General features: G+C 37.6%; 2 protein-coding genes across 6 annotated transcripts in view; both read left to right on the forward strand.

Annotated features, from left to right (window-relative positions):
* Positions 1 to 20,990, forward strand: part of Supt3h (SPT3 homolog, SAGA and STAGA complex component) — a 468,296-nt gene extending 447,306 nt beyond the window's left edge. For all 5 annotated transcript variants that reach the window (XM_046426146.1, XM_046426145.2, XM_058573179.1 and 2 more), the window contains one exon: positions 19,692 to 20,990. In XM_046426146.1, coding sequence (XP_046282102.1) covers positions 19,692 to 19,733 — 42 coding nt within the window. In that variant the 3' untranslated portion in view covers positions 19,734 to 20,990. The remainder of the gene's footprint in view (positions 1 to 19,691) is intronic.
* Positions 942 to 3,170, forward strand: LOC124080279 (chromobox protein homolog 1-like). Its single transcript, XM_046426147.2, has one exon. It carries the CDS (start codon positions 1,133 to 1,135, stop codon positions 1,688 to 1,690), a length of 558 nt encoding a protein of 185 aa, XP_046282103.1. The 5' UTR covers positions 942 to 1,132; the 3' UTR covers positions 1,691 to 3,170.
* Positions 20,991 to 26,809: the final 5,819 nt, after the last annotated feature.

Consider the following 26,809-nt stretch of genomic DNA (forward strand, 5'->3'; position numbering starts at 1 on the left):
GACACTGGGTTCAATCCTCAGCACCACATTAATAAAAAAAATGAAGTAAAGATATTGTGTCCACCTAAAATTAAGAAATAAATATTTGAAAAAAAGAAGACTATGCAACCTTTTAACTTGTTATGCCTCAAATAAGATATACACATGAAAGTACTTTATAAAATCAGTGTTGAGAAATACATAAATCTCATGCCTTTTTAAATGTTAAATATTGTGATTCAACCTTTGAGCAAAAAGCAAATAAAATGCTTTATTTTCTTCCTCTTTTCCTCCTTAAAAATGGCTTCTCAGCTCCTTTTATTGTGGTAGTTAAAACATTATTGTTAAATTGGAAACTTTAAGCCAAAGATAGTCTTAGTTATCTTGGTATCCTTTGTAATACCAAACACACAGTGGTTTACACAGAGTAAAATGAAGTATTTGTAAAGGAATTTGGAACCTGCTACAATGAAAGTTGTTATAGTTTAGATATGAGGTGTCCCCCAGAAGCTCATGTTTGAGATAATACTAGAACATTCAGAGGTGAAAGGATTGGATTATGAGAGATTTAATCTAATCAGTGCATTAATCCACTGATTGGGATTAATTGGTAGTAACTATAGGCAGATAGGGTGTACCTGGAGGAGGTGGTCCCTGGGGGCATGCCTTTGGGGTATATACTTGTCTCTGGTGAGGATGTCTCTCTCTGCTTTCCTCCATCACACCCTTCCACCTTGATGTTCAGCCTTATCTTCACCCCAGAGCAGTGGAGTGGTCCGTTTATAGACTGAGACCATGAGCACCAAATAAACTGTTCCTCCTTAACATTGTTTTTGTCAGGTCTTTTGATCACAGCAGTAAAAAAGCTGACTAAAACAAAAGTCTTATGCTTTTATTTAAGTTTTGAGAAGCAGAAAGGAATCAGGGAAGGTAATGAGAATAAAATATAGAGGGGAGGGCTGTTGGCTGGGGCCTGCTGTACACTGCTACAGCTAGGGGCTCGACTGTGGCCACCCCGCTTGTTGCTTTACTGGGCGCCACTCCCCCGGCTGGCCCGACGCGACGCGCCAGTAGCGCGACATCGATTCCTCCTGGACTCTTGGGCGCTGCTCTGAGCAGCGTCACCCTTTACACCAGAAAGCTGGCGGGCGCTATGGGGAAAAAACAAAATAAGAAGAAAGTAGAGGAGGTACTAGAAGAAGAAGAAGAGGAATATGTGGTGGAAAAAGTTCTCGATCGTCGGGTTGTAAAGGGCAAAGTGGAGTACCTCCTAAAGTGGAAAGGTTTCTCCGATGAGGACAATACATGGGAGCCAGAAGAGAACCTGGATTGTCCCCACCTCATTGCTGAGTTTCTACAGTCACAGAAAACAGCACATGAGACAGACAAATCAGAGGGCGGCAAGCATAAAGCTGATTCGGATTCTGAAGATAAGGGAGAAGAGAGCAAATCAAAGGAGAAAAAAGAAGAGTCTGAAAAGCCACAGGGCTTTGCCCGGGATTTGGAGCCGGAGCGGATTATTGGAGCTACAGACTCCAGTGGAGAGCTCATGTTCCTGATGAAATGGAAAAACTCTGATGAGGCTGACCTGGTCCCTGCCAAGGAAGCCAATGTCAAGTGCCCACAGGTTGTCATATCCTTCTATGAGGAAAGGCTGACGTGGCATTCCTACCCCTCGGAGGATGATGATAAAAAAGATGACAAGAATTAACTCTTCTGAGTACCAGCCCCTGTCGCCTGTGACTGTGGGTTTAAGTGGGGAGGGAAGGAGTTCTACTTGTCTTGACACCATAAAGGTGGCTTGAGAAGATGTCCTTTGAAGAAACAGTCTAGTGTCTGTGCCCTGCAGCAGCCCAAGTGCTTTAAAGCCGTTCCAAGCTGTATAGTTTGCACACCCATCCCAGTGGAGGGGAAAGGGGTAAGTGTTTCAAGGCAACCCATTCTGCACTTTATTGAGAAAAGCAAAGGGCCTTCTATGAAGAACAAAATTTGCAGAATTGGGTGTGTGGGAAGGCAAAAAATACTGTTGATCTTCAAAGAGCATCTCCACAACCCACAGCCTTTCTTCCCAATAGTGTTAATTCTGCATTTTTACAGCGTAGCATGTGTGTAGTTACTGGTGTATTATTTGGGGTGGGAGGGATTAGGCAGGGAAGAAGGGAGATGCATAGATCATTTTCTTTAAAATTTGGGGCCTGACTGGGTGAAACGATGGAAAGAACGAGTAACTAATGATTTGGTTCTATGTCCAGAATATTTTACCTTATTCAAAAAAAAAAAAAAAGTCATTGGCACCATAAATGAGGACTGTGAGAGACTGTTTAAAAGCTGTGAAAGCCTGAAACCTATAAGCCAAGGTGTTCCCTGCCTGAGTTAATGTTGTTCCCCACAAAGGACTAAGCCAGTTCCTAAGTTACCAAAGCTGCCATTCTGGAGATAGAAACTGACTGAGGTGGGAAGGTCTTTTATTGGAGAGTATACACAGGCAGATTATTCTGTCTTAGAGGTGCTAATTCTTGCAATCAGACCAAAAAACCCTTTCTTTTCCAATTATGAACTTATAAATAAAATCAGCTTGTCCATCTAAGCCACTGGCTAAAGTACTAGGGGAGGGGCCAAAGGGGTACAGGAAATGGAAGAGTAGGGAAAGAGGAGGGCCCACACTCTGTTGGTAACTGTTGGAGACTCTGCTTTTTAAACTTTGAACTCTGAAACCATAAGTGGCAGAGTTCAGTCACTGACAGCACAAGTTTCATTAGTCAATTCAAAGGTTGAGTGGTTTCAAAAGCCCTGGTCTCAGGAGATTAGCTTTCATATTGGGGCAGTGGTTCACTTTAAACACATTTTTTAATTTTTTTTTTTGAAGAAAAAAAATATTATGAATTAACTGATACCCAAAATGCTGTCTTGAATCATGAAATCAAAGTTCTTGATATCATCTAGACCTGCATCTAGAGCTACATTGTAAAATCTTTTTAGGCATGTATTAGGTTTCTGTGAGATTTTTCTTTAAATGTAAACTTCATACACACTGTCAGTTTTTGTCTTAATAAAACTATAGATTTATAAAAAAAAAAAAAAGAGCGAGAATAAAATATAAGTCCAAATTTGGGGACTTACATGGTTTTTATCTAGAGTTAATGCTTTTTAGGCTAATGGCACAAATAACATATACACAATAGTATTTAACTTGGGACTATCAGATACATTTTGCATATTTATCTTCTTATGCTTAAGATAAATATTAATGCCTTCTTTTCAGCCCTCAAGGGGTTATCCACTGTGTTGCCCTGAATGGCCTTGAACAATCCTCTTGTCTCAACCAGTTACTTGTCTCAAGTAACTGGGATTATATGCACATGCCACTGTGTCCAGCTCTCTCGTTTTCTAATACTAGTTTGTGTTCCCTAAAATCTGCTAATCGATGACCCATTTTTAAGAAAGAAAGAAATCTGATAGTTAAATGTTTTCTCTAGCTTATCCACACAGAGTTAACAACAACAACGAAAACGAAAACAGTCCTTTTATTTTAAATGCACACTTATGAATGCCCAGTGTAGCGAGTAGAGAGTCTCTGTCTGCCTATCCAATCATAATTTTTAGCTTAGTCAATAAACAAATGTCAAAAATTGGGAACTAGCTTGATACTCAATTAAAAAAACAACAAACCTATGAACTACAACTGGTCTTTGACAAATTAAGTATCGTCTTTACTGCTGACTTTGAGAGAAGCTCAGATGTTTGAGCTTTTCAATAAATTCACAGAAGAGCAACTAGTAATTGAGAATAGAGTTTTATTAAATCAGAAAGAAAACTGACATGGCACATGGCAGTTAGTACCCAGTTTTTGGGGGGAGATCTGATTGTGTTATTGACTAATTTATAATTTTCAGTGTGGATGGGGGTCCGAACTGTTTCTGGTCAAAGTCTGAGTTTAACTATCTAGGAGTATGTAAAGTTGTGGAACTGGGAATCATTTGTAGGATTCAGCAGAAGAAAGTAAGTAGGATGCAAAGTTTCATGAGAATGTGACCTCTGGAAAACCCTTACACCAAGCAGTGTTTAAATTTGGTTAAATATTCACAACACAAATAGAAAAACATTCATAGTTGACACAAAGATGAGTTTTGTTCATCTTCCTGTAAAGTTGCTTACTCAGGAAAGGATACCAAATTTGGGACATTCCCATGGTTGCCTTACATAGACAACATACCTCCTTTGTACACCAAAAGGAAAAAGCAGTGATTCAGGGTGTAGGACTCTAGGAGATTGGTTTGCTGAAATTGTTCTTCACTAATTACACATGATTGTTTGTTCCTTCTTTATTTTAGAATAGGAATGACTCATTACAGAAATCTGAGTCATCTAAACTTTGATTCTCTCATTAGAGTTGGCTACTTGAACATCTTTGTTAAGTAAGCCCATAATTTTTTAGTTATTTGTGAAGAATTCAGTTAAATCATCTGCGAAGGTGAATTAATTTTAAAGACACCTATCCAGTATTAAGGAGAATCATTCGATTTTGCCTACTCTAGAAAGGTTCAGCCTAGTTATTTCTCAGGTAAGTTCAGCCAAGACTCAATTTCCCCCTACCCCAAACCTCATTTCATGAGCAGAGCTCATTTCAATCATATTCCTTTGGGAAGAATCTGGCGTTACTGCTAGGTCCATTTCCCACATGTAAAGTCATCCCTGAGCTTTAAATGTTATGTTGAAGGTTGTCATTTCTATTGTGACATGTAAAACTTCAGGGTCATCAAAGTGTTACTTTGGCATAAGCCTCAGTGGCTGGGGGCTGTTCAGGAGCTCCCCTGCCTCCTGTTGTGGAAAGATACCCTCTACCCCATTCCTGTAAGATTTTGGAGGAATCACTGAATGCTGTTCTCAAATCTTAGGAGGTGGACTTGGGAGTTAGTGTTTGCTTCAATCCAGAAGGCTTCTATCTGCAGCAGAAACAGCCCTGTGTAAGAATGGAGAGAGAGAGTGATGAACTTAGATTTCTTACCCTTGATAAACTGATGCAGGGGGACTGCATAACAGCATAACAACTGATAAAATTCTAGCAAGACTCCAAAGCCTGACAGCCCTGGTAAATCCTCTCTAAGCAAGATATTTGGAGAGGTTTTCAAGTTAATTGAATTTTTTTTTTAAGATTAAGAGTCTTTTGTACCTCCTTATCATTATCTTGATCATAAAAGGGTAGTGTTTTTTATTTAGACATAATATTTATACCTCCTTATGGGGTACATTATAACAATTTGATATATATATATATATATATAAATAAATAATATGTAATTATCAAATCAGAGTAACAGGCATTTCCATGTCTTCAAACATTAATTAATTTTTTTTTTTGCATTTGGGAATTTGTACTCTTCTTGTTATTTTGAAATACAGATTGTTTTAACCATAGTTAGGCTGATATGCTAGAAAAGCCAGAACCAATTCCTCTTGGGTTTTGTTGGTCCTTATCTTTCCTCCCTCCCTCTGCCCTATCCTTCCCAGTCTTTAGTGACCACTATTCCATTCCATTATTCTATGCAATTGACCTACTACTTTCCATAAATGAGTGCGAAAATGTGGTATTTTGTCTATCTGTGCCTGGTTTACTTCACTTACAAAATGACCTCCAATTGTTCTAGAACCATTTTTTAAACACACTATCTTTTCTCCACTGTATGTTCTTGTGCCTTTGTCAAAAATCAGTTGGCTGTGTAAAGATAGGATTAATTTCTGGATTCTCTACATGTCTGTTTTTATGACAGCTCCTTACTGTTTTGGTTATTATAGCTTTGTGGTATGTTCTGAAGTCAGATATTATGATATCTCTTCCTTTGGATTTTTTTCCCCCTCAGGATCACTTTGGCTCTTCTGGGTCTTTTATGCATCCATATGAATGTTAGGATTGTTTTTCTGTTTCTGTGAAGAAAATTGTTAGCATTTTAATGAGAATTGCTTACTTTGGTTCATATAATCATGTTAATAATATTCTGCCAATCTGTGAACATGGGATATCTTGTGTGTGTGTGTGTGTGTGTGTGTGTGTGTGAGAGAGAGAGAGAGAAAGAGAATTTTTTCATCAGTTTTATCATTTTCATTGTAGAGTTTTTACTTCCTTGATTAAATTTATTCCAGAATATTTTTGTAGCTATTGTGGAGATTGCTTTCTTTTTCAGCAAGTTCATTATTGGGGTATAAAAATGATAGTTTTTTGTTTGTTAATGTATTCCTGCAACTTTACTGAATTGTTTATAAGTTACAACAAATTTTTAAGTGTATTTAGGTTTTTCTATGTCTAAAACCATATCATACTTTCCAATCTGGATGCCCTTATTTCTTTCGCTTGCCTCCTTGCTCTTGCTAAGAATTTGAGTTCTATGTTAAATAAGAGTGTTCCGATTTAGAAGAAACACTTGGGACTCTTCTGTGTTCAGTATATGGGCTGTGGGGTTTTCAGTTTATCATTTATTGTGTTGAGGTATGTTTCTTCCATATTCAATTTTTCAAGAGTTTTTATTGTGAAGAGATATAGAATCTTTTCAAATGCTTTTTCTATGTGTATTAGGTGGACTTTATCCTTCATTCTGTGGATATGTTTTATTACATTTATTGGTTTACATGTGTTGGACCATCCTTGTGATGAATTCCACTTGATCATGGTATATGATATTTTTGATATGCTTTTGAATTCAGTTGACTAGTATTTGATTGAATTTTTATACCTATGTTCATCAGCGATATAGGCCTGATAAACTACATTTTTGTTATAGTTCTTGTAAGTCTTTGTCTGGTTTTACTATCAAAAAAGTTTGCTAGAGTTCCTTCCATTTTGTTTATTTGGAGTAATTTAAGAATAATTAGAATTAGTGCTTCTTAGAATTTAGCAGTATGGGAAATTTTCACCTGTGCTTTAATTTCATTACTCATTATTGGTCTATTTAGATTTTCTATTTATTTTTATTCAGTTTTGGCATATTGTATGTGTTTAGGAATTTATCCATTTCTTCTAGGTTCTTCAATTTTTTCATGTATATTTGTTCTAGTTTCTTATGATCTTTGTATTTATGTGGTTTCAGTTATAATCTTTTTCATCTTTGATTCTATTTGAGTCTTTTTTTTTTCTTGGTTAGTTTACCTAAGGTTTTTTTAATTTTGTTTATCCACTCAAGAAGCTGTTTCATTTGTATTTTTTTTTAGTTCTTATTTTTTTCTTGGATTGTGATCTTTATTATTTCTTTCTTATACTAATTTTGGATTTATTCTTACTTTTCTAAGTTCTTGACATACATTGTTAGGTTTATTTAAGATCTGTCATGTTGCTGTATGAATTTGTTACAAAATATTATATTACTGTCAGCTTCATTCTCAGTTCTGCTTTTGTTGTGTCCCATAGATTTTCATGTTGTGTTGTCATTTTCATTTGTTTCTAGACACTTTTTTATTTCCCTTTTTAATTTATTCAAATACCCATTCATCATTTAGGAACATGTCATTTTTTTTCATATATTTATATACTTTACATTCTTATTTTATTCTGTTGTGGCCTGAGAAGAAACATGATGTGATTTCAGTATTTTAAAATTTCACATTGAGACTTGGTTTGGAGCCTTAACATGATCTGTTATGGTTTCAATGAGGTGTTCTCCAAAAGTTATGTGTAAGACAATGCAAGAAAGTTTAAAGGTGAATTGATTGTGTTGTGAAAGCCTTAACCTAGTCAGTGTGTTATTACCCTGATAGGGATTAACTGGGTAGTAGCTGTAGGCAGGTAGGGTGTGGCTGGAGGAGGTTGATCCCTGAGAACCGGCCTTTGGGGTATATATTTTGTCCTGAACAGAGCTAGCACACGCGTGCACTCTCCCCTCCAGTCCTTCTCTCCTTCCTGGTGCCGTGTCCCTAGCTGCTTTTCTCCACCTCACACTTCTGCCACACAATGTTCTGCTTCACCTCTGGCCCCAAAGAATGGAGTCAGCTGTCTGTGGACTACGATCTCTGAAACCACGGGCCTGAAAATAAACTTTTCCTCCTCTAATTGTTCTTGTCATGTCCTTTGGTCACAGCAGTGAAAAAGCTGACTAAAACATGGTCTATACTGGAAAATGATACATTTGCTGATAAGAAGACTGTGTATTCACTGTTCAGTGTAATGTCCATTTGCACTAAAATGTGGTTCAGATATTTCTTTGTTGATTTTCTGTTTGTATGATCTGTCTATATAGATGGGAAAAGTGGAGTGTTGAAGATTCTGGCTAACATTGTGTTTTTTTAAAGTTTATCTCTCCCTATAAATCTAATATTTGCTTTATATAGATAGTCCTGTGTTAAGTACATACATAGTTATCATTCTTATGTCTTCTGGCGAAATTGACCCTTCATCAATATATAACAGCATTTTTTATCTCTTTTTATAATTTTTACTTTGTTGCTTTATTAGATACAACTTCTCACTTTTGTTTTCCATTTGTCCAGCTTCTCTTTTACTAACCTTTCACTTTTAGTCTATGTGTATCTTTACTAGTAAAATGGGTTTCTTGTAGGTAACATAGAGTTGGGTCTTGTTTTTATCCATTGAACCAGTCTATGCCTTTTGATTGGTTGATTTAGTCCATTTAAATTCAAGGTTGTTAGTGATAAGTTTTAACTTCCTTCTGTCATTTTGTTAATCATATTCTGCTTGTTTTGTATTTTGTTTCTACCTCTCACTATTTTTGTGATTTCACTTATTTTTCTTTTCTTTCAGTAATTTGAATATATCATCCCTTTTCTTTTCAGGTCTATAAAATTTCTTCTGAGAAATCTGCCCTAAGTCCAATGGGCATTCTCTTAAATGTGACTTGATGCTATTTCTCTTGTTGTTTTTAGGATTCTTTGTCTAATTATTTTGACTACAGCATTCCTTGGTGAAGGTCTATTTTGACTGAATCTAGTTGCAGCCCTTTGAGCTTCTTGCACCTGGAAGTCCATATCTCTTTCTTTTAAGATTTGGGAAATTTTGATCTCTTATTTCTTTTTTTTTTAATTTTTATTGTTGGTTGTTCAAAACATTACATAGTTCTTGATATATCATATTTCGCACTTTGATTCAAGTGGGTTATGAACTCCCATTTTTACCCCGTATACAGATTGCAGAATCACATCAGTTACACATCCACTGATTTACATATTGCCATACTAGTGTCTGTTGTGTTCTGCTGCCTTTCCTATCCTCTACTATCCCCCCTCCCCTCCCCTCCCCTCTTCTCTCTCTACCCCCTCTACTGTCATTCATTACTCCCCCTTGTATTATTTTTCCCTTTCCCCTCACTTCCTCTTGTATGTAATTTTGTATAACCCTGAGGGTCTCCTTCCATTTACATGCAATTTCCCTTCTCTCTCCCTTTCCCTCCCACCTCTCATCCCTGTTTGATGTTAATCTTCTTCTCATGCTCCTCGTCCCTACTCTGTTCTTAGTTACTCTCCTTATATCAAAGAAAACATTTGGCATTTGTTTTTTAGGGATTGGCTAGCTTCACTTAGCATAATCTGCTCTAATGCCATCCATTTCCCTGCAAATTCTATGATTTTGTCATTTTTTAATGCAGAGTAATACTCCATTGTGTATAAATGCCACATTTTTTTTATCCATTCGTCTATTGAAGGGCATCTAGGTTGGTTCCACAGTCTTGCTATTGTGAATTGTGCTGCTATGAACATCGATGTAGCAGTGTCCCTGTAGCATGCTCTTTTTAGGTCTTTAGGGAATAGACCGAGAAGGGGAATAGCGGGGTCAAATGGTGGTTCCATTCCCAGCTTTCCAAGAAATCTCCATACTGCTTTCCAAATTGGCTGCACCAATTTGCAGTCCCACCAGCAATGTACAAGTGTACCCTTTTCCCCACATCCTCGCCAGCACTTGTTGTTTGACTTCATAATGGCTTCCAGTCTTACTGGAGTGAGATGGTATCTTAGGGTGGTTTTGATTTGCATTTCTCTGACTGCTAGAGATGGTGAGCATTTTTTCATGTACTTGTTGATTGATTGTATGTCCTCCTCTGAGAAGTGTCTGTTCAGGTCCTTGGACCATTTGTTGATTGGGTTGTTTGTTCTCTTATTGTCTAATTTTTTGAGTTCTTTGTATACTCTGGATATTAGGGCTCTATCTGAAGTGTGAGGAGTAAAGATTTGTTCCCAGGGTGTAGGCTCCCTATTTACCTCTCTTATTGTTTCTTTTGCTGAGAAAAAACTTTTTAGTTTGAGTAAGTCCCATTTGTTGATTCTAGTTATTAACTTTTGTGCTATGGGTGTCCTATTGAGGAATTTGGAGCCCGACCCCACCGAATGTAGATCGTAGCCAACTTTTTCTTCTATCAGACGGCGTGTCTCTGATTTGATATCAAGCTCCTTGATCCATTTTGAATTCACTTTTGTGCATGGCGAGAGAAAGGGATTCAGTTTCATTTTGTTGCATATGGATTTCCAGTTTTCCCAGCACCATTTGTTGAAGATGCTATCCTTCCTCCATTGCATGCTTTTAGCCCCTTTATCAAATATAAGATAGTTGTAGTTTTGTGGATTGGTTTCTGTGTCCTCTATTCTGTACCATTGGTCCACCCGCCTGTTTTGGTACCAGTACCATGGTGTTTTTGTTACTATTGCTGTGTAGTATAGTTTGAAGTCTGGTATCGCTATACCGCCTGATTCACACTTCCTGCTTAGCATTGTTTTTGCTATTCTGGGTCTTTTATTTTTCCATATGAATTTCATGATTGCTTTCTCTATTTCTACAAGAAATGCTGTTGGGATTTTGATTGGCATTGCATTAAACCTATAGAGAACTTTTGGTAATATCGCCATTTTGATGATGTTAGTTCTGCCTATCCATTAACAGGGTATATTTTTCCATCTTCTAAGATCTTCTTCTATTTCTCTCTTTAGGGTTCTGTAGTTTTCATTATATAAGTCTTTCACCTCTTTTGTTAGGTTGATTCCCAAGTATTTTATTTTTTTTGAGGATATTGTGAATGGAGTGGTTGTCCTCATTTCCATTTCAGAGGATATGTCGCTGATATACAGGAATGCCTTTGATTTATGCATATTGATTTTATATCCTGCCACTTTGCTGAATTCATTTATTAACTCTAATAGTTTCTTTGTAGACCCTTTTGGGTCTGCTAGGTATAGAATCATGTCACCTGCAAATAGTGATAATTTAAGCTCTTCTTTTCCTATTTTTATGCCTTTAATTTCTTTCTTCTGTCTAATTGCTCTGGCCAGTGTTTCGAGAACTATGTTGAACAGAAGTGGTGAGAGAGGGCATCCCTGTCTTGTTCTAGATTTTAGAGGGAATGCCTTCAATTTTTCTCCATTCAGAATGATGCTAGCCTGAGGCTTAGCATAGATTGCTTTTACAATATTGAGGTATGTTCCTGTTATCCCTAGTTTTTCTAGAGTTTTGAACATAAAGGGATGCTGTACTTTGTCGAATGCTTTTTCCGCATCAAGATGATCATATGGTTCTTATTTTAAGTCTATTGATGTGGTGAATAACATTTATTGATTTCCGTATATTGAACCAGCCTTGCATCCCAGGGATGAATCCTACTTGATCATGGTGCACAATTTTTTTGATATGTTTTTGTATCCCATTCGCCATAATTTTATTGAGGATTTTTGCATCTAGGTTCATTAGAGATATTGGTCTGTAGTTTTCTTTCTTTGAAGTGTCTTTGTCTGGTTTAGGAATAAGGGTGATGTTGGCCTCGTAGAATGAATTTGGAAGTTCTCCCTCTTTTTCTATTTCCTGAAATAGCTTGAAAAGTATTGGTATTAGTTCCTCTTTAAAGGTTTTGTAAAACTCTGCTGTATATCCATCCGGTCCTGGGCTTTTCTTAGTTGGTAGTCTTTTGATGGTTTCTTCTATTTCCTCAATTGATATTGGTCTGTTTAGGTTGTCTATATCCTCCTGACTCAATCTGGGCAGATCATATGACTTAAGAAATTTATCGATGCCTTCACTATCTTCTATTTTACTGGAGTATAAGAATTCAAAATAATTTCTGATTATCTTCTGTATTTCTGAAGTTTCTGTTGTGATATTGCCTTTTTAATCCCGTATGCTAGTAATTTGAGTTCTCTCTCTTCTTCTCTTCGTTAGCATGGCTAAGGGTCTGTCGATTTTATTTATTTTTTCAAAGAACCAACTTTTAGTTTTGTCAATTTTTTCAATTGTTTCTTTTGTTTCAATTTCATTAATTTCAGCTCTGATTTTAATTATTTCTTGCCTTCTACTTCTTTTGCTGTTGTTTTGCTCTTCTTTTTCTAGGATTTTGAGATGAAGTATGAGATCATTTATTTGTTGGTTTTTTTCATTTTTTAAGGAATGAACTCCAAGCAATGAATTTTCCTCTTAGAACTGCTTTCAGTGTGTCCCATAGATTCCGATATGTTGTGTCTGTGTTTTCATTTATCTCTAAGAATTTTTTAATTTCCTCCTTGATGTCTTCTATAACCCATTGATCATTCAGTAACCTATTGTTCATTCTCCAAGTGATGCATGATTTTTCCTTCCTTCTTTTATCGTTGATTTTCAGTTTCATTCCATTATGATCAGATAAGATGCATGGTATTATCTCTACTTCTTTATATTGTCTAAGAGTTGCCCTGTGACATAATATATGATCTATTTTTGAGAAGGATCCATGTGCTGCTGAGAAAAAAGTGTAACTGCTTGATGTTGGGTGGTATATTCTATATATGTCAATTAAGTCTAGGTTATTAATTGTGTTATTGAGTTCTATAGTTTCCTTATTCAACTTTTGTTTGGAAGATCTGTCCAGTGGTGAGAGAGGTGTGTTGAAGTCTCCCATGATTATTGTATGGTGGTCTATTAGACTCTTGAACTTGAGAAGAGTTTGTTTGATGAACATAGCTGCACCGTTGTTTGGGGCATATATATTTATGATTGTTATGTCTTGTTGGTGTATGGTTCCCTTGAGCAGTATATAGTGTCCCTCTTTTTCCCTTTTGATTAACTTTGGCTTGAAATCTATTTTATTTGATATGAGTATGGACTCTCCTGCTTGTTTCCGAAGTCCATATGAGTGATATGATTTTTCCCAACCTTTCACCTTCAGCCTATTTATGTCTTTTCCTATCAAATGCGTCTCCTGTAGGCAGCATATTGTTGGGTCTTGTTTTGTGATCCATTCTACTAGCCTATGTCTCTTAATTGGTGAGTTTAAGCCATTAACATTTAGGGTTATTATTGAGATATGGGTTGTTCCTCCAGCCATATTTGTTTATTTCTGTTACTAAACATGGTTTGTTTTCCTCTTTGATTATTTTCCCCCCTTTACTGTCCTACCTCCCGCTATTGGTTTTCAATGTTATTTTCCATTTCCTCTTCCTGTAATGTTTTGCCGAGGATGTTTTGAAGAGATGGTTTTCTAGCTGCAAATTCTTTTAACTTTTGTTTACCGTGGAAGGTTTTAATTTCATCTTCCATCCTGAAGCTTAATTTCGCTGGATACACAATTCTTGGTTGGAACCCATTTTCTTTCAGTGTTTGAAATATGTTATTCCAGGATCTTCTAGCTTTCAGAGTCTGTGTTGAAAGATCAGCTGTTATCCTGATTGGTTTACCCCTAAATGTAATCTGCTTCCTTTCTCTTGTAGCTTTTAAAATTCTCTCCTTATTCTGTATGTTGGGCATCTTCATTATAATGTGTCTAGGTGTGGATCTCTTATGATTTTGCACATTCGGCGTCCTGTAGGCTTCTAGGATTTGGGATTCTGTCTCATTCTTCAAGTCTGGGAAGTTTTCTCGTATTATTTCATTGAATAGACTGCTCATTCCTTTGGTTTGGAGCTCTGTACCTTCCTGTATCCCAATGACTCTTAAGTTTGGTCTCTTAATGTTATCCCATATTTCTTGGATGTTCTGCTCATGGTTTCTTAACAGTCTTGCTGAGCTGTCTATGTTCTTTTCCAGTTGAAATACTTTGTCTTCATTGTCTGATGTTCTATCTTCTAAGTATTCTACTCTGCTGGTAGTATTCTCAATTGAGTTTTTAAGTTGGTTTATTGCTTCCTGCATTTCTAGGATTTCTGTTTGTTTTTTATAACCTCTATCTCCCTGTATAGTTGATCTTTTGCTTCCTGGATTTGTTTGTAATTCATTGTCGAAGTGATCTTTCATTGTCTGATTTTGCTGTCTAATGTCTTCCTTGAGACTCCAGATCATCTGAAGCATGTATATCCTGAATTCTTTATCTGACATTCTATCTGCTGCAGCTATTACCTATTCTAAAGTTGAGTTGACCTGCATTGCTTGTGGTCCTTTCTTTCCTTGTCTTTTCATACTGCTCGCATTTCTTTCTGCTTGGTGAAACTGTTGTGTTTTTGAAAATTTTTCCCCCTATATATTTATATTGCTCTTGTATAGTTGAAAAGTCTCCCTTGCAGGGTCGGGCGGCGGTCTGCCTACCTTGCAGGCGTGGGCGGCGGCTCTGCTCTGCCCCTCCTCCAATTGGTGTGACGTGTCTACCACGCCCGCGGACCTCTGGGCCTGTTCTGCCGGTCGGTCGCAGGTCTGCCTACTTTCTAGGCGCGGGCGGTGGCTCTGCTCTGCCCTTACTCCAATTGGGGTGACGTGTCTACCACGCCGGCGGGTCGCTGGGCTTATTCTGGGCGCGGGAGGCGGCTCTGCTCTGCCCCTACTCCAATCGGGGTGACGTGACTACCACGCCGGCGGGTCGCTGGGCCTGTTCTGGGCACTTGATCTCTTATTTCATGACATAGGTTTTCAATGCCCTTCCCCTTTTTTTCACCTTCCGGAATTCCCATAATGAAAATATTTGTTCTCTTAACAAATATTATGGAACTCGTATTATGTCCCATAAGTCTTGACATTGTGTACGCTTTCTTCATTCTTTTCTTTTGGTCCGGATTAATTCAAAAGACCTGTCCTCAAGCACAGATACTCTCCTATTTGTTCTACTCTGTTTTGGAAGCTCCACAACCTTCAGTCAGCAACTGTGGTTGTGACCCTATAGAATGTAAAAGATACCTTCCCCAGAACTCTCAGGATCGTTTGGGGAGATGTCTGGGCCTATAGCACCAGTAGCCATAGTTCTGGAGCCCCAGGATGAGATGGGACCTACCTCACATACTACAGGATGAGCACAGGTGATGCTGCTGTCTGTGACACCAGGAATTGTAGACTTGAGGTTGTGGGACATAAAGGGGACATTCTGTAGGTCCTAGAGGACAATTGGTGCTGAGATCAATAGTGCTGTTATCCACTTTCATTGAGCTATATGACCCAGATAACTTCTTCAGGTCCCAAGGGACAAGAACAAGCAGTCCCAGGGATTTTGGCATCAGCAGCTATGGTTCCAAGTCCATGGGCTGTGAAAAACCTTCCCTGGGACCTTCAGGGTATGTGCAGGTAACATTTGGACCTGTGGTACTGGTATTCACATACTGGAGATGTGGGATGTGAAGGAGACCTTTCCTGAGTTCCACAGAATGAGTGCAGGTAATATTGGGACTTTTGGCATTGGTATCTTTGGTCCTAGAGCTTCAGGAGGTGGATGGGAATTCCTAGGTCATGTGGGGCAAGCTTTGGTGGGGACAACGTTTGTGGGATTGGTAACCACAGTCCTGGAGCTGCAGAACATGGATGGAACCTTTCCCCCGTTCCCAGAAACAAGCTTGGAAGTGATACCAGGTTAGTTTGTACCAGCATCTGCAGGCCCAAGGTAGTGGGAAACCTTTCTGAGTTCCTGACAGGTATACTCAAGGTATACAGGTGGTACTAGGGTTTGGGGCTGCTGGGATCTCCCCAGCTCCCAGTGAACAAGTGCAGGTAAAGCCGGGACTTTGTCCCAGTAGCTATAGTCTCTAGGCTTTGGGCTGAAGAGGAGATTTTACTAGTTTATTCCCATGAAGCAAGCACAGATGGGACTCAAGTTTGTGGCTGCAGCAGTCACTGATCCTGAAGCTGCAGGACACTGAGAGGGCTGTCTTCTGCCCAGTGAAGCAGTTACCAGGAAGAGACTGTTGGCTCTGTTGGGCAGGTGGCTGCAGTCCCTAAGGCAAGATGGTATCCAGCAGTATTATGGCAGCTTGGGTTCTAGGAGTTGGAGGCCCCAAGTGAGTTCCTTCGTTGGAGAAGAACAATCACTCTTATCCCAGCCAACTCCCTGGACTGTACTTAAAGCCCTGAAAGATGTGCACTTCTCTTACTGTTGGGACTGCCGGTCTGCTGCTATGATTGGGGCTGCTGGCACTCTCCTGCTTGCCTTCTCCCAGAAAGAAATACACCAGCTCCTCCACTCTGGCTACTGGAAAGCTGGGGCTGAAGTGACTGTTTGCTTGTTCTTTCCTCTAGGTTGCCCTCTAAACCTTCTATGCTGTTTAGGGTTCCCATTATTTCCTTACTGATTTTCAGAGTTCTCCCTCAATTACTGTCCTCAAAAAAGAGTTTTTGCTTTGTTGTGATTTGTCTCTAGGCCAGAGCCATGAACAGAGCACCTCTAGTAGCCTGCCTCTTCTGTTTCTCAGAATTAGGCTGCTGATGACAAATTCACTGGGCTGAAAGAGTACAGGCTTCACAAATAGCCCAAGAGTTGTTAGCTTCAGGGGCAGAAATCCCTAATATGAGATTTTATCATTTTTCTCCATTTTTCTGAAAACAGATGGTAGAAAAAATGAGGGTTGTGTATTCTCTGAATGTGACTGCTACAGTTCAAATAATGCAAATTATGCCAGTGAAAGGGGGTGTGTTTAATTTAATTTTGCTTCATATGGATTTCCAGTTTTCCCAGCACCATTTGTTGAAAAGGCTATCTTTTTGCCAATGTATGTTTTTGGAGCCTTTGTCTAGTATGAGATAACTGTATTTATGTGGGCTTGTCTCTTTGTCTTCTATTCTGTACCGTTGGTCTACATGTCTATTTGGTGCCAATACTATGTCATTTTTGTTACTATAGCTCTGTAGTATAGTTTAATGTCTGTATTTGGGGTAAAATTGGGAGTTCAAAACCCACTTGAATCAAATGTATGAAATATGATATGTAAAGAGCTTTGTAATGTTTTGAACAACCAATAAAAAAAAAAGAAAAAAAAATGTCTGATATTGTGATGCCTCCTGCTTCACTCTTCTTGCTAAGGGTTGCTTTGGCTATTCTGGGTCTCTTATTTTTCCAAATGAATTCCATGATTGCTTTTTCTATTTCCATGAGGAGTGTTGTTGGGGTTTTAATTGGAATTGCATTAAATCTGTATAATGCTTTTGGTAGTATGGCCATTTTGACAATATTAATTCTTCCTATCCAAGAACATGGGAAATCTTTCCATCTTCTAAGATCTTCTTCAATTTCTTTCTTCAATGTTCTGTAGTTTTCACTGTATAGGTTTTTTACCTCTTTTGTTAGATTTATTCCCAAGGTGTTTTTTTGTTTTTTGGGGTTTTTTTGAGGCTATTGTGAAGAATGGGATAGTTTCCTAATTTGTTTTTCAGAGGGTTTAATCACTGATATATAAAAATACATTTGATTTATAGATATTTATTTGGTATCCTGCTATTTTGCTGAATTCATTTACTAATTCTAGAAGTTTTCTATTGGAGTTTTTTTTTTTTTAATCCTCTAAGTATAGAATCATGTCATTGACAAATAGTGATAGTTTCTCTCACCATGCACAGTACTCAACTCAAAGTGGATCAAGGACCTAGGAATTAGACCAGAGACCCTGCATCTAATAGAAGAAAAAGTAGGCCCAAATCTTCATCATGTCAGATTAGGTCCTGACTTCCTTAACCAGACTCCTAAAGCACAAGAAATAAAATCAAGAATTAATAAATGGGATGGATTCAAACTAAAAGCTTCTTCTCAGCAAAGGAAGCAATCATTAATATGAAGACAGAGCCCACAGAGTGAGAGAACATCTTTACTACACGCACATCAGATAGAGCATTAATTTCCAGGATATATAAAGAACTCAAAAAACTTAACACCAAAAAAAATTAACAGCCCAATCAATAAATGGCCTAAGGAACTGAACAGAGACTTCTCAGAATAAGATATACAATTAATCAACAAATACATGAAAAAATATTAAACATCTCTAGTAATTAGAAAAATGCAAATCAAAACTACTCTACAATTTCATCTCACTCCAGTCACAATGACAATTATCAAAAATACAAGCAATAATAAGTGTTGGCAATGATGTAGGGTAAAAGGTACACTCATACATTGCTGGTAGCACTAAAAATTGGTGCAACTATGCTGGAAAGCAATATGGAGATTACTTAGAAAACTTGGGATGGAACCACCTTTTGACCCAATTATCCCACTCCTTGGTATATACACAAAGGACCTAAAATCAGCATACTGTAGTGACGCAGCCACATCAGTGGTTATAGCAGCTCAATTCACAATAGCTAAACTGTGGAACCAACCTAGATGCTCTTCAGTAGATGAATGGATAAAGAAACTATGGTATATATACACAATGGAATATTACTCAGCTTTAAAAGAGAATAAAATTATGGCCTTTGCAGGTAAATGCACAAAGTTGGAAAATATAATGCTTAGTGAAGTTAGCCAATCCCCAAAACCCAAAGGCTGAATGTTTTAATAAGTAGATGCTGATCCATAATGGCAGGGGGCCGGAGGAGGCCGGTAAATGAGAAGAATGGAAGAACTTTGAGCAAAGAAGAGGGAGGGGACAAGGGAGGGACTTGGGGACAGGAAAGATGGTGGAATGATGGATTTTATTACCCTAGGTACATGTATGATTTCACATATGGTGCAACGCTACATCATGAACAACCAGAGAAATGAAAAGTTGTGCTCCATACATGTACAATGAATCAAAGTGCATTTTGTCATATATACCTAATTAGAATTAGTTAATTAATTTTTTAAAAGGGGGGTATTATTTCTAAGTTCTGGATTTTAGTTATCTTCCACTTTAGAATAAAATAAGATTCAGGACAATTTACAAGAGGCCCTGGGTTTTCCAGTTCTGAAATGAAAAAAAAAAAAAAAACTATTGACATGAAAATCATGTAGTTTTGCTTTTTTCATTGATTCATTTACTATTGCAATTCCTATCCATTTTCCTGTTTTCTTTTATGGCAATATCTTATCATACCATGTATATACATTAATATGCCAGTATGTATATGTATGTATATGAAAGTATGTAAGGGTTCAAGTTTTCCATACTCTTTATTATGTGCAGAATTCTAAGATCATATTTTAGTGAAGAGGTAAGCCCTCTGTTGGTATCTGTTCACTCAGACTATAAATTACGGTTAGAAAGGCTATAATGAAATGAGTCAGTAATTTATAAGCTATTAAGATAGTTACAAGTGATTCTGGAGCATGTTGAATAGAGAACATATGTTTATGAAAGAAGCAGATTCAGCACAACATCTCTTTGGTTTAACCAAACCCAATCAATTAACAAAAGGGGATGTCTTTCTTTGCCTGTCTCCCACTTTCCAAAAATAGCATCACTAACCACTTGTTAACCACACTGATTTTTGTAATAGAATGGTTGCTATAGCTTTGCTACCAGAAATACTCAGATTAAGCACCCTACTAGATTTTAGCCAGCAGTCTACAAAACAGAAAGAAAGCTCTGCTTGCTTCTTGCCTTCTTTCCTTGTTTGACTTGATGTGATAATTCATTTCAGATTTCTTTTTCTTTGACAGAGTGCCTACCGCAGAAATGGGATGGCTTTTCTAGCCTGTTGATGTGACTGTGCCTGCGACGACTGGAAAGGCAGCGTTATGCTGAGGTGATCTCTTGAAAAAATAAAAGTTTACGTTCTCCATGTCCTAGGGAGTGGAATGGCTTATTGTGACTCTCAACTGGCTGGCTCCTGCTCTTTTCCAGCCCCCTCAACACTTAGTCTCGTTTACTAGATGGACCATTTAGCTAATAAATGGCAGGATGTTTGGGATAGCGTGTAGGTGGACAAGAATGTAGATCACACGATTTTGAAATTTTAATTTGGCATGGATTTGCTACCCTCAACACACGTATCCTAAAAGCAATGTCTCCCCACCCCACTGTGTTTGGTCAGTGTTTATTTGATACCTTTATAATCTAGGTTTGAGACAAAAGAGACAAAATGAAAAGGACAGTTGATCTTCTCCTCCCCTGTCCTACCAGCTTTACTTTCCAACACTTGTTGACTGCGTCTGCATGTATTTCACAGATGCCTGTTTGTTTTATAGCTAATCAAAGATCTAATTGACCTGCTGAACTGCCTTTTTCCCTCTCTTCTTCCCTCATGTACTATATCTGAATATGGGTCATTTCCATGCCTTCTTCCCATCTTCCTGCCATCAGCCATGTGTTTCTCCTCATACAGAACTTTTTCCTACATTTACCTCCTTTCCCCTGGTCCACTTGCCAGGGCCACCATCCTATCCATTCCCTGTCCTATCAGAAGCAGTAGAAAGGAGCAGAAAAGCTTGCTTCCTCTCTTCAGCACCCCCACCCAGTTGGAGACTGGGCAGCCGCATTGCTTGCTGGAGCAGCTGCGCTACCCTCTGGCATCTGTGTTTTCTGTGGTAAATGAGGAACTGTAACTCCTGGGAACAAACCAAAATATGGCAGATGAAGTTGTACAGTTCCTGATTAAACATGAATTGTAAAGAAGGAAGTTATTTCTTTAAATTCTGTGGGAATTTTGTGTAATTTAACTTTTATCATGGTTTCACACAAACCAAAACAGTCTTTTATAAAGAATTAATAAAAACAGAAATGAGAAGCGTGACATTTTTTTTTTCCTTGGGACCAGATCATTGAGAGTCCCAGTGTGATTGTGCCATGTTATTCACATTTGTTAACTGTCATTTACCTGTTCTGTTAATACTCTTGGGAAAAAATCTGCATGTCAGAAACAAAAAACAGATATATAATATCAAAAAAATTGCTGAATGGTTTTGATATTGCATCTGTGCTGATTGAAATGTACAATTAAACTTTCCTTTTTATCATCATCCTTATTTTCCTTGGCATCCCTAATGGTGGAAAATTATAAGTCTGCAGTAAACATCCTAACTTTTAAAATGACAGCATTTATTGTATTTGGTTTCATCTCACAGCCTTATGGAAGGTATAAAATTTTCAGCGGCTAATTTTTCATATTGAAATTTCTTCTGTTCCTGCACATTATATATTTTAAAGTTTGCACAAGATAGAAAATACAGTGGTTAGTTTTTTCCCTTCATTTTATTCTACCTGATCTCCATATAGTCCCAGAGAAGGAAGACTCAATGTACATTTCTCTCAGAAATATGACAGGTCTGTGTTTTTGTTGGTCTGGTGTATGTTTGTCTATCTTGAACAGTCTGACAGGTAATTATTTATAAAATCTGGTTTTGCCCAGTAAGTTCATATAATAACCTTTCACTTTTCATCATAAGCCAGAGAGCTGAATTTAGAATAAAACAAGGTCATTTATGTCTGTCCTGAACCAGCCTAGATGTCCCCATAATTGCTCAATATTTATATTTTTAAATCTTTTTTTTCTTTTCTACACTTAGGTTCTTTTCTTACACTTTCTACAAGACTAAATTTGAAGTGAAATAAAATTCCTTAAGTAGTGAGTATAGAAATAAAAGAAAATTTACAGAATGAAAGTTTCAGAAAATGTAGTTTAACATTAAAATAACAGAGCAGAATCTCTTAGATAACAGAGCAGAATCTTAAAGATAGTTGAGAACAGACATTCATTTTGCAGATTAAAAAAAAAAACCTTTTCCTAGAGAGGAAAGTGACTTTCCCTAAATCACTCAATAATGGCAGTGACAGACAGTGATTAGAACCCATGGTCCCTTGCTTTTAACCTAATATTATAGTCCATTATATTGGATTTGCATTAGAATATTACCAAGACTCATTGGAGTTTTATAGCATATTTATCCCAGTAAATTGGAACATATTTATCCCAATGTAAATTTATTTTTAAAATAATACCAACTATGGACATTCCTAAAGCATAAGTGCTATGTGTTAAAATCTTCTTCAGAGGGACTTTGGCATTAACTAACTGACCTATGTTCTTAAACATCAGGCTCAACTCTAAGTCAGTGACTGTACACCCCTAGTTTGTTTTTTGTCCCTTGTGTTTTAGAGCTTCAGTGTGAAAACAAACCAACGAATAATGAATAACCTCTCTTCTAGATTTACCCTCTAGATTAAGGGTAAAGGAAAGAGAAATACTTCTCCTTTCACCTAAATTTGGAAGCATGACTTTCTGAACATAGCACTTGGAGGTTATGTCATTAACCTTCTTGTCTTCACATCTTGTAATAGTTGAGATTCAAAAATAATATTCCAGTTTTAGGACTGAGGGTTTTTATTTGAAAACCATCAGAAGCACACTTTTTAAAAATGGTGTATATAGTTTCTGAATCTAGGGAGAACTCTTCATTTATTACCATCTGTCCTTTGTTTTTATGAAATAATAAACAACCGACATTTAATGCTTTTACCACATAGAAGGCAAATAAACACAGTAGTGATTCTTAGTCTGAAAGGAAACAAGTTTACTTGTCTAAAAATTATAAAGTTTAATTTTATGAATTTTTTTAAACATAGTTCCCAAATCAGGCATTGCTTTCCAGTTCCTGTAACTCCTTATATAAAACTAAATCATTATAGAGAATGTATTCTCTCATCTGCCCTTCTGGAATTTAGATAGAACCTTCCCAGGTTGCATTTAAAATTCTACCATCAACCATGTATACATCTCATAAAATATTTTACAGTTTCCTGTATGCTCCAGCTGAACATTCATAGTATATAAACACTTCTGCAAATAATCTAAGGGCAACACGTTGAGTATGTCATAGCAGTGTCCCCTTATAAAGTTAATTCTCCAGCAATGTATTTTCTTATTCTGTCTTCTTAGTTGAAATCCAAGATGAATATTTCTTGTGCTGTTGTACAGTGGTGAGGATAGGAAGGAGCAGAGGACACAAGCGGTTTCAGTGGAGTTGTGTTCATTAAGGCAAAGGCTTTCTGCAGAGGGCATCAAGCCAAGCTTAAACAACAAAACCAGGCCTGCAGGAATTGGATGTAAATGTGATGGTTAAATAAGGGCCAGATGCCTTTAAAGATTCAAATATTAAAAAGTCACATCTCTTAATGTTTCAAGTTTAGGACAAGAATACCATGGCACTTTAAAAAAAAGAGAGAGAGAGAGACTTTCATTTGTTTTCTGGGATAAAATATCAAGTATTCAAGCTGTCATAAGTCATGGAAATTTTGGCAATTGGAACATATTTTAAAACAATCAATTCCTACAAAGGCACAAGAAACCCACATACAATATTTCATTGTTGACAAGCCACTGTGATGCTGCATAGAGCTTTATATTCATGGTCCCTTTTTCTGCTCATCACCACCCAATACTCACTGTTCTCATTTTTTCCCAAAGGAAAGTAAAAAACAAAAATATTAAAATGAAGATGACCAAAAGATAGTTTTACTTACATCAGATAAAGCTGCATTTGCTATTTTAACAAAACACATAACAGCATTTTAATCATTACAGCACATCACACATGCTATGTACTTTGTGTGTTCATCTCATCTGCTGTCACAGCCCCTCTTAGAGTTACAGTTACAGGAGAGAAGAACAGCAGGTCAGTACCTTCTGCAGTTACCCAAGATGGAGCTGGCACTATGCCCAGCACTAATCCTACAATTACACAGCATGAACTGTCCTAAAGATTTCTGAAAACATATTAAAGAGAATTGCTGCCTAACTTTGAACCTAGAAGCATTTCTAAGTACCAAAAGACCACAATTATAAGAAAAGTTTAGCTTACCATTCCTCTCCCAATGCCAAGTATTATATATACACAACAAAATAACATACAACATATAATAAAATTATACAAAACCATGCCAATTCCTCTTGAGTGTCTTAAAGCTTATAGGGATACTGCTACATCAATGTTCATAGCAGCACAATTCACAATAGCTAGACTGTGGAACCAACCTAGATGCCCTTCAATAGATGAATGGATAAAAAAAATGTGGCATTTATACACAATGGAGTACTACTCAGCACTAAAAAATGACAAAATCATGGCATTTGCAGGGAAATGGATGGCACTAGAGCAGATTATGCTAAGTGAAGCTAGCCAATCCCTAAAAAATAAATGCCAAATGTCATCTTTGATATAAGGAGAGCAACTTAAGAACAGAGCAGGGAGGAAGAGCATGAGAAGAAGATTAACATTAAACAGGGATGAGAGGTGGGAGGGAAAGGGAGAGAGAAGGGAAATTGCATGTAAATGGAAGGAGACCCTCATCGTTATACAAAATTACATATAAGAGGAGGTGAAGGGAAAGGGGGGGAAAAAACAAGGGAGAGAAATGAAGTACAGTAGATGGGATAGAGAGAGAAGATGGGAGGGGAGGGGAGGGGAGGGGCGATAGTAGAGGATAGGAAAGACAGCCGAATACAACAGACAATAGTATGGCAGTATGTAAAAACGTGGATGTGTAACCGATGTGATTCTGCAATCTGTATGCGGGGGAAAAATGGGAGTTCATAACCCACTTGAATCAAATGTATGAAATATGATATGTCAAGAGCTATATAATGTTTTGAACAACTAATAAAAAAAAGATGTATGATCAATGAATGTGTTACGAGTCCCTATAAAAATTATGAGAAAAACTTCCTTAAAGATCTACTTATGCAAAGTCTCTCTTGTTTAAAGATGAGATTTCTCCAGAAGACTAATCATACAGGCTACTATTTTATGATTTCATTAAAATTATTTATCATGTTACAAAATAATCCCCATCTTGCTTACAGTGTGTTTGCAGTAGCAGATACTAAAGTACACAAGTCAGTGCTCTGCAGCTTTATAAATGACCCTTTAAAGTGTTCTCCTTCATTATGATACAGTAGTCGTGGTTTCTTCTAGCCCTGCATGCTTGTGTGTGTTTGGAGGGAAGTCATGAACAGAGATAAATAGAAAAATGCAAAGAAAGTTGATGAGCACAGTTTGAATGACAAATGATAACTTCCCATTCTAGCCAGTAGTTAATATCTTCTTTAATTCAACTCTAGGTCTGTTTTGCCTTAGGACAAGTCACTTCTGATTTATGTCTTATAGATGACAGGTAACAGAACACCAGCTTGTGGTACTGTAGCTTTTTTTCCTGATGGCTTTGCTTTGCTTCTTCCAGCCACTTACAAGAAGCCAGTTCACCTTCCAATGCTTGGGCTACTTCTTATCACCCCTCCCTGACCTGTCTGTGCTCTTCATCGGCTGTCCCTAAGCTGTGGCAACTGCTGCTTTGGAAGTTTATTACTCACACAGCAGCATAAGCAAGATCTTTTCACAGTCCTAATCCCACAAGAAGATAAGACAGTGGGGCCAGATGGCAGAAGATCTGAATAAGTGGTAGTTCACTGTGTCATGGAGTTAAGAACCAACTCTAAACACAGGAAGTTTTATGATTTGTATCCCTACCCAAGGTGGGGCTGGGGGTGTTGTAGAGATAGAAAGTGCTGTGCCTCCCAGAACCAGGGAGGTGGACAAGAGGCAACCTATTGGCAGCCTGTGTGTCTTTGGGGATCACAGGCTATGGGTGAGCCTTGCCTGGGTGGCCTGCATAGGGATGAGCAAGATCTCCTTGTGCTCCTGCACGACACTGCATAGAAGTGACTATTTTAAAAAATCAACCTGCCTCTTCTTTCCTAGGTTCTCTTGGTGCTCTCTTTTCCTATTTCCTTGCCATAGTTTCCTGTGTGGCTGAGCACAGGCAGGAACTCATTCCCTGAATCTTTAAGCCCCTGTTGTTTTCTCTGCTTCCTGTGTAGGGTCCCCAATTATCACTGCATTGCCATTAGCTTGCACCACATTAAGAATTTCTAGAGGACAAGTCTTGAACTGACACCTCTTTGTAAATCACTACAGGTATTTATTACATACTCAATAAATATTTGTTGTTTGATTGATAGAAGTTACTCATTTAAACAAAAACTCAGAAGCCTTTAAAATCTTATCAGTACTTGTTGCACTTATGAGCCAGCAAATCTCATGAACTATAGAAAATCACTGCCTTTTTCTTAAAGACAAATACAGTATCTCAGAAAAACAATACATGCTTCAAGTTTCTTGTGGCTTTTGTTAGAAGGTCACTTTGACTTGGAGTCCTGTTTTGCAGGGGTTAAGGACCTCATAAAGAGATAGCCCTAGTCACATTTGCACTGCTAAAGACCTAAGAATTTTTGTGTCTCATCTAAATTTGTATAAACTTGAAAAAGAATTACAGACTAAGAAATTCTCTATTTTTGTAGATGGTCCATCTTTGAAAATGTACTATTTCTCCCAATAGTTTATTTTTAAAAACAATTAGCTTTTTAGGATGAGATTTCCCTACAGGTATTGGAATAACATGTCCAATGAATTTAAAGTACATATAAAAAAATATCTATTGAGGCTAAAAATAATGATTTTTTTCTGTTCATTCATTCAAAAAAATTCTTTGTAGCACCTATGAAAGCAGGCAACCAATTGAAACCAGAATTAATAGACAGGCTGCTGCTAATGTCTTCAGAGCCCTTCCTTCACCCTTATCAAAATAACCTGCCCCTGCTCCAACCTGTTGCTAAGGTAACCTGTCCTAGGAATTGTCCCTCCCTACAGGGAGCTATTAATTACACCCTCTTCCTGCCCAGATCACTCTTCCCTGGCCCCTGCCAGCTCATCTGCTTCTCACCTTTTGGCCATCCCATTGAGCATCTCCTGGGCCTAATCAAGTAAAACAGCAGGAGAAAAAAGGA

Source organism: Marmota monax, unplaced genomic scaffold (genome assembly GCF_021218885.2).
Source record: "Marmota monax isolate L192 unplaced genomic scaffold, Marmota_monax_Labrador192_F-V1.1 WCK01_AAM20220418_F8-fsc00187, whole genome shotgun sequence".
Lineage (NCBI taxonomy): Eukaryota > Metazoa > Chordata > Mammalia > Rodentia > Sciuridae > Marmota > Marmota monax.

Excerpts from the sequence above, each read along its gene's own strand:
- LOC124080279 (XM_046426147.2), top strand. The coding sequence starts at position 1,133 with ATGGGGAAAAAACAAAATAAGAAGAAAGTAGAGGAGGTACTAGAAGAA.